The 15,092-nt window shown below is 36.5% G+C and overlaps 1 protein-coding gene across 1 annotated transcript in view; it reads left to right on the forward strand.

Moving 5' to 3' along the window:
• Positions 1-15,092, forward strand: part of LOC102690192 (pro-neuregulin-3, membrane-bound isoform) — a 424,542-nt gene that overhangs the window by 383,593 nt on the left and 25,857 nt on the right. Inside the window, exons 5-6 of the mRNA XM_015347880.2 lie at positions 10,298-10,400; positions 11,991-12,117. Of these exons, the coding sequence (XP_015203366.1) occupies positions 10,298-10,400; positions 11,991-12,117 (230 nt within the window). The remainder of the gene's footprint in view (positions 1-10,297; positions 10,401-11,990; positions 12,118-15,092) is intronic.

Consider the following 15,092-nt stretch of genomic DNA (forward strand, 5'->3'; position numbering starts at 1 on the left):
AGAGACTTTAAAATCCCCATTATGTATCAAAAGCTGTAAGAGGCTTTAGTGGAAATATTAAATTTTCTCATTACTAAGTAGCGAAGTCTACTTCTTTGTATTCTTCCTTATGTATAATTTTCACATGCCTCTTTTTCTTTACCTATGTTTCATTTCTTCCAGTAATATAGTCTATAAAGTGAAAATAACAATAAGCAAACTCTGAAAAAGCACTTACAAATTATGACATAGAAAAGTGAAGCTTTGGAAAGGCAGAAAGGAAATCTGGGCTGTTGTTATTCAGTGTTTGAAAGGATCACTCACTTCACATCTCTCCCTGTTGTAATACGGGGGATCTCTTTTCAGCTACAGTATATACTGGCTACCATTCACTGTGCCACCATTCATGTAGCTTTTATGGGCTTCCCTGCAAGACAGCACATATTCAAGGACATGGCTCAGATCTGGGCACCTCTACCGTCATCTGTTATTTCCATCTATTAGCATACAGCTGATTTCTCCTGGTGATGGTCACAACAACCCAAAGCTGACCAGGGAAGTATTTTACAGTATGCGCAAGGTAGAACAGCATGCAATACCAGTCCATTACAGGGCATACACACAACCTAAGCAGATTAGACCTACACACACACAACCTAAGCAGGAAATAGAGCACCTGACAAAAACCTTTGCAAAACCAGAGAGAACATGCAAAAGCCACAAGGAATTGTGAGGAAGCAATTAACCCATAAAACTACTATGATTCTTCTATTATTATGTGTACCTATATAACTTTACAAGATTTGCATGTTGACATTACAGGAAAACGGCTCTTCTCAAATCTCTGCTGAGTAGTGGATTCCATTTACACTTGCATTTCAGAATCGTTGTGCTAGGATACATTCCACACAAAAAATGGTGCCTTTACACTTGTGTGAAACATTCCACACTAGTATAAAGCCTCAGAATGTGATTTTTTCTAAGGACATACAGATTCTTCAGCACAAATGCTATGGTGTTCAACATCTTCAAGAGTAATAAACATGAAATCACATAATCACAAACATATGCAAAATAAAACAGATTGTTTTAAAGTTAATCTTCACTTATCTATCTATAATAAATTACATTTGGAACTGTTATTAGACCCGTATTTAACTGTAGACTCTATATTAAGCTCTTAATTGCACCTCCTCTATGACATTCAGAAATGTGATGATATTGTATGTTCATGTGCTCCATGGGATTATCTCTGCTTGTAACAGCATACATCCTGAGTGCATTTACCATTATGTCCTTGGCTTTTGAGGGAATAAGAGGGCACATTCTGAAATGCATTCATTAGCAGTTAGTCTAAAAAAATACAGTCAAATACAAATACATCTTCAGGTCTGCTTCTTCCAGAATTTTATGATAATAGTCTGGTCTTCTGCACTCAGATCAGTGTTGTGAACACACTATAATATGTGTGGCTCCAAATGGCGACATGTAAATTCATTCCATTTTAATTAAGGTCTTTCATCCAATCAAGTTTAATTGACCATTGCTTAGCTGATCCCATCGATTAGCCGAACATCGCTTCAACAAAAACGGTCAATATTAGCAAAGACATTGTGTTACAATCATGAAGAAGTCATTCATCCCATTTTACATCTGGTCTGATCAAAAACCTCATCTAATCCCATCTAGAAAAATCCTAGCATCAGTTTCAACAACATGATTGGATATTTTGTTCCCCATTTGTGTAGTTTCTAATTGTTTGTCCTCTGTGCACAACTGCACCTGATTCCCATCCAACTAATTATTTTAGTTTTTTAAACTTGAATTAGTCATTTTGGTTCACTTTGTTGGTGCCTCTCACTATTGTTAACATTTGAATAGCATTTCAACATACTGTTGACTGTGAAAGACAGTTAAAACAGAAGATTTCTACTTAAACATCTCTAGTGCAAGAATAAAAATACTCAGGAAAAGAGAACTGTAATATACTGTATTTGAATTGTTAGTGTATATGTTGTTATAGTATACTATGCATGAATTAAGGACTCATAAATATGCAAATGTGGATATCTTTGGAAGGCTCACTGGCCAAAATGTTAGGAGCTCCCAGTCACTACCACAGTGACCCTTAATGAAACAAAATCCACCAAGAGGCTAGAACAAACTCCATATACTGATCCCACCAAAACCTGTAGAATCAGTTTAGAATAGGATCTAGTTCAGGTGGGTAGCTGCGTCAGCATGCATAGGCTGCAAAGGAACAAGTAATAGGTTTATTCCATGCTGAAAAAAAAAAGAAAGAAAACACAACGTTTCAGCCGTGGAGCCTTCTTCAGGTGTGGAATATGAATATGAATATGATTAGAATATGATGTTCAGTCCCAAACAACATTACCCTTCTCACAGCCTCTCCTACAGGGATATATATCCTGCATCTTGTTCAAAATGTGGTGTTTTTTGCTGCTCTAGAGTACAAACACATTTTTGTTGGGAATTCCTTACTGTATGTTTTATCTTGTAAGTGCATTGTTACTGGTAGCAGTACTGTGATGGTATGTATTCTGTCATTCTGGAGGCTCTACACTGGTGCACACGTACTGACAACAAACCTCAGAACAGGAATTCAAAAGATAGCATTTTGTGAGAAAGAACACAATGATTCACATGGAAACCAGCACGTACGCTTTCATATTTTATCATTCACCATAGGATAGTCATTTGACCTTTAAGAAGATAAGGATTTGGGTTCCAGATTCAACCCCTTGAGTTATTGAGATTCTGCTGTTCAAAGATAGTTTAGAGCATAATCCAGCTTTATATCAATCTTCTGTATTTTCAAGGAAAATAACAAATGAGAATGCATTCTTTCCTTGTAATGGAAAGCATGTTCACAAATTTTAGTGACACACAATTCTGTTAAACCAAAAGCACTTCAAAATACGGGAATGTCATCGACTGGAACCAAAACCTCTGATCAGACATTAAATACAACAAAAACACTGTTATTGTTAACAAAATCATTACAGACGTGAAGAGAAATCACTGAAAATAAAATAACAACATCTGTTCCTACAGTGAAAGTGGACATTAACCTGGCTATAGAAATTCAAAGAAATAAGCTACTGTACTAAACAGCACTGCAAAGTATTAAGAAAAAACTAATAATAATAAGCAAGAAGAAGATTTTTTCCATTCCAGCCTTTGTTCCTGTGGTTCTGCTTCCAGATTTCACAACCCTACAGCTTCTATAGCAGTACTACTTTCCGCGGGGGAAAAATGTGACCATTTGTGAATACTTTGAAATTCATAGGCACACTGCATCCATCAGGTGTTTCTCGGGCTGCAAGATTCAAAGGGTTCTCCAAACAATAGCAATTACTATCTTTTTAGGTGACTTTGTAAAGTTTTATTTTAAAATGACCTCATGATTTTCAATACAGAACACAAGTGGAAGCAGTAATAACTCAGTTTTCCATATGAAACATTTTATTCATATGACTTAATAAGGGACAACAACAGCCAATAATTGAATGCTTTGTGAATGTTTGGAATACTTGGTCAGATGGATTTGACTTGACCCGCTTGGTTAATGGGTAGATTCCATAGGACAAGGAGGCTCAAACCCCATTCACAAGGAGTGAACCAAGGGGTAACTGCTAGGTAAAAATAGGGTAGAGAAGGGATGCTCGAGATGAATGCAAAGGGAGACATTTGTTTTCAGTGTATATAGCTAATTTCATAATGATGGAGATTAGGTACAGCAGTGCCACTGACTTCTTGTTGTTATCCCTCTTGAACTTCAGTTAATAACTTCTATTTAATAGTTAACAGTTACAGGGCATAAATGTATGTCCTGTACGGCTTAGAGATTAAGAGCTTTATAAATTAAAAATATATTTTTTATATTTTTTAGTAAATAAATTTGAAGTTGGAGTTGTGTTTAGTTCTTCAAGCAATGACATTTTTGTTTGTTATACACTCTTTTGTGTGTATAAATGCACAGTTGATTAATGTTTATTCTGTGCAACTGTTGGCACAAAGCTGAAAATTGGTATTAGCAAACTACAGACCATGTTGTACGAACACAAGTACTCTAAAAAAACATAAATACTGTATTAGACTCCTGCTTTGCTATGAGCTTGATATTGTGTTGCAAACATATCACATTTCTTGCTCTTCTCTCAGTTCCGGTCTCTTGCTGCAGGTGTCTCTGCCTTAGAGCTTTTCTCTCTCCCTCTCCTTCTGTGTCGAGCCTTTCTTTATAAACAAGCTACTATCCAACTTGAAGTCCTTGACATAATTTCCCCTCACATTGAATTTCTTCTTCTTGTGCTTTTGTAAAATTTTGGCACTGTGTCTTGTGAAATTATCTGTTTGTGTGGCTTCTCACTCTCTGAAAACCCTGATAACACATGACACTGAACTGAAAGAGAGAGAAAGATAAAGACATAGTCCATTAATCCATTTACAGACAGCATCATGTGAGCTTCTCATAAACAAAGAATGCTGCTCACTCAGTGCAGAATCATCTCAATGTAACATTTTGTTGGCTCTTTGTTCAGGATATTCAGCATCTAATCCTTTATTCCATGCACAGGAACAATTATTTTAGTTTACAAAGCTTGGCAACACTCCTAACTATGCCATTTTCTGCATGTATTCTCATTTTACATTGAAAGGATTATCACTTCATATGTTACACTTACTCTTATAATGGGCTCATTAGTATTTAGCTTCCATACTGATTTTAACTGCTCTTGGGGTTGAGTTGCAAGGAGGTAGTCATTACATTCATTATTTTTTCCCATTCCAATTAAAGAGTATTCCTAATGAACATACCAACAGTATATGTTAAAGTGATCATCTATGATAAATCTGTAGTTTTGATGGCTAACTTCTGTAATTATTTTGTTAATATCGTAATAGAGCAGCTGAAACTTTAAACTGCATCTGTTTAAGCTGTGGCACACAAAGTTTAAGATGTGGGGCTTAGAGACAGTTTTAGAGGTTGCAAGAGAGAAATCTGTGACTGATTTTGATACAGCTTCTCTTTAAATAGGGTCATCTAATCATGGAGTCAGGCTAGGCACAGTGAGATCAGTCTGTTACAATTTAGACCATGGTGAGATCATATTTTTCTTAAATAACAAAGCAGTCTCACTTAAATTAAAATCCCTTTTCAAGGGAGGTCATTGGGGAAAGGACAGATAGAGGTATCAATAACATATTAATCTCAAATAGGCAGGCCGCATATAGAATCTGTTTTTTATTTGGACATGACATGGGACTAAAAAACCCAAATTGTACTGTAGTAGCCAAAATTGTCACAAGACTGGTGATGTCAACAGTATGGAATTGATTTTTTTAACATCTTGCCACAGCACACAATCCACTGCCAGAGGTTTACAGTGTAAATACTGTAAGACTTAGTCCTCCTCACTGTTCTGCACACAGCAGAGATGCCTGAAAAAGGACTGGGACATCTTGACCCTTGTTAGCTAATTCCTTGTTGACAAACAACCAAAATTATATACTGTATGATTCAGTCAATCACTGCTTCCTACTGTCACAAGCATGAATTTGGCACATGTTGGCACATGCAAGTTGTGGAAAACTATATGGCAGACAGTTTATACAGTAGTTGTGTTTATGTGGCCAGCCACCTTTTGTTTGAAAGGCAAATTCTATTGGCAAGCAGCACTAATAACAGGTTTGGGGAGAAGAGATGAAAAGCATCTTTGATGTGGCTGTGACTTACCTACAGTAGGTCAGGAGCACTAAACCATGATTGTACTCCCTTGTGTGTTTTATTTCACTGAAATGCTGGCGTCAAACAAGTCATGAAGTTCAACTGGATCAGGCGAAACAAAGAGGCATCACCATAGGGTGTGATGAAAGGAGGAAAATTAAACCTCTGTTGTAAGAGTTTTTTTTATCCATTTCAGTTTTTATACAGATTTTTTTAAACACTAAAGACTCTTGTTTTTACAGTAAGGCAACTGCACACTGCAATTTCAGTAAATTGAACTGAGAGGCTTGTGGAGTCAAAATACCATTCAGTTCATACTGTGGCCTGTATCTCAAAATACCAGAAAATGAATTGCTTTTCTGTAAGAACTCTACTCCATCCGTGTCACAGGGGTTGTGTAGAGTAAGAAGGGAGACAACAGCCTTCACTGAAAAGATGAAGATCAAGTAAATACCTTGCAAGTGATAAAATGTTTTGTTTTTAAGTTTGGCTCACAGAATCCCCAGATGACCTGGTCAAAAGCACAATACAGCTTTTCCAAAACTGAGGTGAAGAAAACATTTAAAATTACAAAACATATGAAATACAGGCAATTATTTTAAAACTCTCTCAACAGTAGTACTGCTGCTATAGATTATCAGATTGATCCTAGTGTGCATATGTTGCAAACAACCCACTGAGAAGACATCAAAATACTTTATTCAATGCATTTAGATCACTGTACAAAAGTACAGCTGAATGCTTTAAGTTTTTACATTTGAAATGATGAAAATACTTATGTTCTCCTTCAGCAAAATACTGCAGAAAAAAAAATACAGTAGTGTATTCCATGGCTCCACAGTACAGACTGCCTGCTTCTTTTGGGGTTATTAACATATTTCAGCTGTTTGTGAAGCCATACACTATATTCCTTGTCTGAAAGATACACAGCATAACTCAAAGCCTGCTGAACTGTCCTGCTGTTTAGATTGATTGCAATACAGCTGAAGCAGTGGCACCTTTTTTGTATACTCTTAACAGAACCAAACACAATTCAAAAACAGTTAATCCCATACTGTGCAGTTATTTGTTTGTGAAGCCACTTTGAAATTACGATCTGTTCTTCAAAATTTCAAACTGTAATGGAGGCAGAGGAGTGAGAAAGCAAGAATATAGTTTGCCTTTCTAATCTGGCCAAAACACCATTATTTACCAAGTTTTATTGCAAATAAGTGCTATGGGAATTTTTTGATGTTGATGGAGTTATGTTTCATCTGTTAGACAGCACCTCTAGTTCAGAAGGAGCCACCTACTTTTCCACCACTAAAACCAGTGAACATTAATTTTCTTCTTATTTTCTCTCATCTTTTTGCAAACCAGGTCCATTATTGGTCAGCTGATTAGATTTGAGAAGATCAGTCTTCAAAGTAGTACATCTGCTGTGGAAGATGTATATCAGCAGACATAGATTCCAAATAAAGATCCAAATACTGTATTGTATAAACTGTTACATACTGTAGTATTTCTAACACACGTGACCATGCAAATGTACAGCATTTTTAAATGTAAGCAACATAACATATGATGTTTCTTGGTCGGGATACCTTTTATATGTTTTTTCTATGTGGACTCCAAAAATGATGACAGATAGGATGGCTACCTTATAATATCAAAGGCAAATGTTTTGAAATTGGGCAAATCCAAAGCATTTTTCTAGGCTTTACACAAAACAAAGATCAACTGAAAAGGTGATGATAGGGGAAGAAATAAAAGGCCAATAGAAATGTACAGGTAGTCAGACAGATAGCCGCACAAAAGAAAGTGGTCAGTTAAACTGGGGAAAAAGACTCATGGAATGACAGGTGTGGGTAGCTCCAGCAGCCAAACAGTGAAGTAGGGAAAGCTATAAGATTAGACACAGTGCAAGAAAAAAGTGCACATCCCTCTTTCTGACATTTTCAGACATTATTTGCAAAAAACACGGTAGTTTCTGTGTAAAAGAATGTTTCTATATAAATTACATCTTGAAATAACATGATCAAATATTAATTTTTGAAAGGTAAAGGTCTGAATCCTATATCGTACATAAAGATATATCTCATATTGCAAAGACTGGAGGGAATACCCTACATACAGGAAATAGTAGCTTGGTTTGATAATTCCAACCTGCAATCATAAAGGACAGTACAGGATATACAGTATTTTATTTCCTTGTTGTTCTTTTTTAATGTCCTTATTGTTTTCTTTATTGTTTTAGTCAAGCCCTTAGTAAATCTCCCCCATTGTGTCTTAATCCTTATTATTAGACATCTACATGTTGAGAATCAAAGGGAATCTTTGTTTTTTAGGAGGGGTCTTACAGGGGGCATATAAGCCCTGTTATGGAGAGATGTGCTTTAATTATTGAAAATAGATAATAATTTCCCAAGTTACACAGTAGGTCCTGGAAAGCTTGGTAAAGAAATTATTATTAACTGCCAAACACAGGGGATACCCTAGAGAGATTAGATACAAGGGTGAAGTCTTTACTTACAGCAGATCTGGAGGTTTAACATTCCCCACCCCTGGCCTGATCTTTTCAGAGCTCTGTCCCTCTAGGCTCCAGAATTGTCTAATTATAGCAAACATGAACATTGGCTTGCTCCACTGATTAAAATGATTCCAAAACACCCCAAGGAAACACATGGAAGTGATTAATTCTGAAGTATTTTGAATTTGATATTGATTTAATTTAGATTAGTAAATACATTAGCAGTAAACCTGCACTGAGGTAAGGAAAAGACTAGGCCTAAGACAGCCTGGGTTTGGCTTAGCCACTAAATCCAACCAAACACGATGGTTTTTAGGGTAAGCATTTCCAGGCAACAGCCACTGACTACAGAACACATGCAGTAGACCAACGTTATGCCTTTCCCTCCCAAACTGCCCTATCCTCTCCACTGCAGCAGCTCATGTCAATTCCAGTTTTATATTAAAGGTTGGCAGTTCAATAGCCATGAGACTGCTTTACAGATCTGACAGTGACATAGTGTTTGGCAAAAAGCAGCAAAGCAAAAACAGAGCTCAGAGTGGGGGAATTATATGGGAAATAGAAACCTAATGTGGGCACTGTGAGACCAGTGACAATAAGAAGCCTATACCATAAGCACAAAAATACTTTTGAAAATATTTAATTGATTTATTTACTATATTTGCTTTCTCATGTTCACTTGAACTGGGGACAATGCAATAGCTCAAGTGTGCCATTCAGCTTCACTTCTGAGTACTGCTGGATAGGCTCTTAAAGTGCAGTTGAATACCTTGCTATTTGAAAAGAAACAATCTATTCACAATAACAGTCAACTTTGCTGTAGGCTTTCCTGAAAATCTGTTTTTTAATCACAGCATGCATGGAAGTAAGACCTTCCATTAAAAGGAACATTTCAGGTCACATAAGAGTTACAGAACTTGAGTAGATCCTGAAATGGATCAAACTGATATCCAATGGGCAACTGCTGAGGAAGTAGAATCTTTGTCATTAATTCATGCCATCCAGATGGTATTTATAGCAGAAGTTTGTTTTCAATCCCTTGATAATTGCCTTTTACAATGTGGACAGGCTACCACAAATCCAGACTTTTCCATCCAAAACGTGTTACAGTAAAAATTAATTGGTTATTAATACATGAAATTATGGCATATAATTAGTTAATAGTTTTTGTTTTTCTTCTTTTTCTTTCTTTCAACTGTTACTATTATAACTAGTAAAAATATAATGATTTATAATAATTAATAATTTAACAAAACACTTTTACTCTACCATTACCAAGACAGTTTTCCAGAAACGAGATTGTAAGCTACAAAATACCCAATCAAATTGTTGCTACAGTGTCACTGGTAATTACATTTAAAATTAATTTAAAAATTAAATGCAAGTTCTTCAGCTCAGTGTGAGATGTGGTGAATTAGAAGCAGAACCAGGTCCAGAATTTGAAACCTCCTGGTACTGAACCCTTTATATTAGTCATGTATACAGTACCACACTATCTATGGCTTGGTGTACTTCATCTCAAAATGATATGGTTACAATTTAATACGTTTTCATTTGGAAATCCTCCTCTTTTTTTCAAAGAAATGTCAATGTGTTCTCCGTATGCTGCCAGGTCTGCCATTGGAATTTCTACATCTTGTCAACACACAAAAGGATAGAGAAAATAAGGCCTTTTGTTGTCTCGATACCAATGGGAATGACTTTAATTTTATTATTTGTATTATTTGCACTACACACTCTTAAAATAGTATGTCTTATGAATTAGTAGAAGTACAAAAACAACAAAATGATTAATAGGTTTTAGGATCCTCAGGTGACAGACATGAAACTAATCATAGATAATTAATGAATTGGTAACAGCATCTTCCCTTGTTAGTATGTCTACACTCATACAGTTTACAATATATTTAAAAAAATTGATTTATTATCTGGAAGTGAGACTGTGCTTTGCAAAAAAAGAACTATAGTATGATTTTTAAGCACATACATTTGTTGACTAATTTTCTCCATCCCTCTTTCCCCTCCTACCTTGATCTTTATTTTCTCTTCTTGGTTAACAGAGAGTGAAGAAGTTTACAAAAGACAAGTGCTGTCAATCTCCTGCATCGCAATTGGGATCAGCCTTCTTGGCACGCTCTGTGTGGCCTTCTATTGTCGCAACAAGTGAGTGAGAGCTCCCCCTGGCTGGTGGGAGGAGATGAATCATCACCACGCAGACACAATAAGTATTAGGCTGCTGGAAAACACAGATGGGAAAATTGAGTTAAACAATTTAATATAGGGACTACTTATTCCATTAATGCATTTTTCAGGTAATGGGGGCTCCTCTCCACCACCACCAATGTGATGCATCCACTTGGATGATGCAACAGCAGCCATAGTGCACCAGTACGCTCATCATTAGCTATCAGTGGGGAGGAGAACAGAGTAATGAAGCCATTCATAGATGGAGATTATTATGAGGCCATAATTGGTAAGGGCCAATGGGAAATTTGGCCAGGACATCAGAGTTATACCCCTATTCTTTTTGTGAAACACCCTGGGATTTTTAAGGACCACAGAGAGACAGGACGTCAGTTTTACATCTCATCCGAAGGACGGCTCCTTTTTACAGTAGAGTGTCTCTGGGGCACTGCATGTCTATGAGCGCCCCCTGCTGGCCCCACTAACACCTCTTCCAGCAGAAACCTTGGTTTTTCCCAGGAGGTCTCCCATCTGGGTACTGACCAGGTTCCTACCTGCTTAGCTTCAGTGGGTAGCCAGTTGTGAGTTGTAGGGCAATATGGCTGCTGGTGTAATTGCCAGAACATTAGCGATCACCTGGAAGGAACTGATTGCTACCTTTGATTGCATGGTTTTAAAATAAAAAAACAATTGTTCTCATATGTAAATGCATTGTTAGTTGAAATGTCAGTGTTAAATTACTTTGTTGTGTATTCTAGGTGTCATTTGCAGCCCCCAAACTAAGAGAAAGTGTTACAGCAAGCACATACAGAACGAAAATCTACTTTGATTGCTGTTACAATATACAGTGTAATCAGTGATATCATTAACCCGTACCTGTTGTGTTTCGGATGTACTGTATATCATCCTATATTTGATCAGGATGTATTATAATTTCCACATTGGATTATGAAGAAAGTACACTAAACCTGCTCATTTAAGGTGAAAAATGTGCACTAGTTTTAAAAACAAAGTAAAGCAGTGCACATTTTAAAATAAATGATCAAATGTTTTCTAAATCAAAACCTGGACTGGAGAGGTGACTGGGGTTCTAGACCACAGGCTCTAAGCAATGTACCAAGGAAGTTTGAGAGTTTGTTCCCAGAGAACTGTATTTATCACCATGGCTTGGAATTTGGTGCAAGACATGAGTGACTCTGTGTAAAGAAGTGTCTCTAATTTTAGTAGAGTACAGCAGTGTGTAAAATCAGCATTCTTGAGCTGTGTAGCTCCTCAGATAAGACCACTTGTGGTTAATATTCTATTTAGATTTTTCAAAAAATGTGAATATTTCCATGACATTAATTCTTATCTTGTGAACATATTTCAATTTTCATTGAAATATGGGATCTTAACTTCATGTTTAAAGTTAAGATCCTTTGTGAGTATGTATAATTTTTAAAATGGATATCACCATCAGAAAAAAGCATCTTGAGAACGTCCGGTCTAGTCTCTTGAGCCTTGCTTCAAGCAGTCCCCTAAGTCTCCTTGAGATAAAGAGCTAACCAACTTACTGTGTGTTCCCTGCAGGAGACAGAGGGAAAAACTACAGGCCCACCTGAAAGAGAGCCGCAGCCTGAAGAGCTACAGTGCCAACATGTCTGGCCTCATGTCCAAAACCAGCCTGAGGCCCCAGTGTGGCCTGCAGCTTCAGAGTGTGAGTCATGCATACCGTATATTGTAACAGAGAAGGCAGCTTTGGATTGAGTACTGTATATTAATTACCACAATTAATATTAAGAAGGAACAACATATTTTCTACATCTTAAGGGGCTGAAATAACAATAGAAAGCTGTATGCAACCATATTAAAATAAGAAACCTCACACATCGAGCACTAACTAAAACAGACACAAACATCCATCAGATTTTTCTTGTACACCACACAGAGCCAATTGTAAACAAATCTACAAAAAGCTGAATTCTACAAATAGTACAGAATTAGTGTAAACATTGGACCATGTCACTATTTATGAGGATTCTTTTTTATTTAATTTATCAGATCGTAATGCCAATACCAATAAAACCACACAGAGAATTTTTTTAAGTGACAGAAATTCAAGCTGTTTGGACTCACCCAAAATCCAGCAATACTGACAGCACAGGAGCACAGTGGGATATTCCGGAATATTCTAAACTGGAGCACTCTCTATTAGAGAGTAATTTAGTGGCAGTGAACCATGCGTTTTTACTTTTCAGTTATTTTGTAAAAATACAGGTGTGTGGTTTAAGTGGCATGAAAGGAGATGCTTGTCCATTTTCAATCGCTACTTAGCTGTTGTGTTTCAATCATTACTTATGTATCTTTGTCACTTTCATCACCACGGATTGAAATCCTACCAAGAGCAAACATTCCTGAGCAAACAGAGTTTTAATGTACTTTTGAAAAATTCCCCTACTTACAGTAAAGTATATACTTTATAATATTATTTTTTTCCAATTCAGTTACACCTAAACTGTATATCAGAATAATATACAATAAGCTTTGTACATTTCGCAATGCTATCTGATAGTCTTCAAAAACATCAAAAGCAAGTAGTTAAATAAAGGACAAAAAAACTCTAAAGAAGCTTCACAGTTCACCTACCGGATTTTTTGGGGTGCATGTTTCACTATGGTGTCTAGATTAATATAAAAAATAATTTCTTCTGTACTACCAGTGAGAGCATTTAAAAACGAAATGGCTTTTCAAGCCTTTTCAACTTTTAAAGGTTTAATTTCTGTATCTGTTATTGGGGAAATTTTTTTGCAGTAGTATATGGGTTATGTTAATAATTCAGTTTTGTTTCTTAAACGTTAATAATGAATTAATTTTCCTCTGTATCAGTTACTAATAGCAATAATAGTGCCTGAGGTCATCACAAGCATCACTTTGAGTCAGGAATGGTGCAATTACTTGATGTCATGCGCATCTTTTAAAACAATTACTGCACAGGCTCAATTAAACAAGGGCAGTCTCCTACCTGCTTAACACTCACAGTTGCTCTTCATTTTGTCAGCCTCAGGCAAAGAGTGACAGCTAGGAGCCCAAATATGGTTTAATAGAAAGCTCTCACAAATCGTAAAAGTATTGCTTTGGGTGACCAATGCTGTTCTCTGTAGATTAAAACAGCTCTAACAACCATATATTCCAACAGTGTATTGCAGTCATGCAGAGAAATTGAAACTACTTCAATAGGGATTCACAGTTCTCTTGTACAATATTGACAACTTGTGTTACATTTTACATTCAGATTGTTCTTTAAGAGCACAAAACTGGTGCCAACAAAACCTTCTTTTGCTTAACTGATTTCCACAAGCATATCAAGGCCTCAAAAATATTATACAGGCTCTATCTAGAATCACCATTTAACCTAAATTAAGATTAACCTAGATCCATCCGTCCATTTTCTAACTGATTTATGCAGTACAGGATCGCAGGAGAGCCAAAGCCTGTCCCAGCAAGCAATGGGCGCAAGACAGGATACACCCTGAACAGGACTCCAGTCCATAGCAAGCCATGCATAGACACAGAAATGGACATACTCACACTGAGGCCAATTTTCTAGAAGCCAATTAACCTACTGTACAACTACGTCTTTTTACTGTGGGAGGAAACTGGAGCAAATCCACATAAACACAGGGAGAACATACAAACTCCACACAGATAGGACCCCAGGCATTGAACCCAGGGCCCTACCACTGCACTTCTGTGTTTCCAAGGTCTTTAGCTGTAAATCTATGTATTAAAAGACATGAAAATAATTGTTAGATGTGTTCAGTTGAACCAATAGATAAATGCTGAATTTGCAAGGAAAATATTAACACTGATTTTACAGCAATGGAGATTAATACCCCTTGGTCACATAAAGCCTTTACTACTCTCAGTTTTGCATTAGTGATATCACAGAACTGAGGCTCTTTGCTAATGTCTTAAACTGACATTTTAGTTTAACCTTAGGATAAACTAAACATGTTAACCTTAGGATGATGTGGTTATAAACCACATGAAAACATAACCTACATTCATCTTATTACATGTATAAGAACACAGTGCAGCCAATGTAATTTATAGCTGTGGCATACTGGCACAAAAACTAGAGCTGAAGAGAATTATATTGCATTTCAGAGCAGAATAATTCATATCAGAAGATTACACTGCCCTATGAGTTCTTTGTTAGGGGCAAACTATTCCATGACTCTTATTAAATATAATACTAATCCTTGACTTTTATTAAAAATCTGAGACCCCAAGAGAATTCCAGTGTTTTTTGCTTCTGTTTTCAACAAATACCAAAACGTGATCCACTTTCAGTTATTTTGAAACAAGAGTCAAGCCTGATACTTTTTAGAAATCAAATGACATAATGGATACGCTCAGCATACAGTGATCACTAGTGTACTGCAAACTGGGTCAGAAAAACTATGACAGCAACTTGCAGAACAGAAGCCTTTTTTTTCCAGTTATTGCTTGGAATTAGTATCAATCCTGTAGCAAAATCCATCCAGGCTTGTAGTGCTGTCATTTTTTAAATGAGCTTAATGAATTAATGTTAGAGGAGAGTGTTCAATATCAATTAGCCATTGCTTGACAAATTGCTTTCACTGCAATATCACATTCAATCACACACCCAGCCGGAAATATATCAACTCA

Source organism: Lepisosteus oculatus, chromosome 4 (assembly GCF_040954835.1).
Source record: "Lepisosteus oculatus isolate fLepOcu1 chromosome 4, fLepOcu1.hap2, whole genome shotgun sequence".
NCBI lineage: Eukaryota > Metazoa > Chordata > Actinopteri > Semionotiformes > Lepisosteidae > Lepisosteus > Lepisosteus oculatus.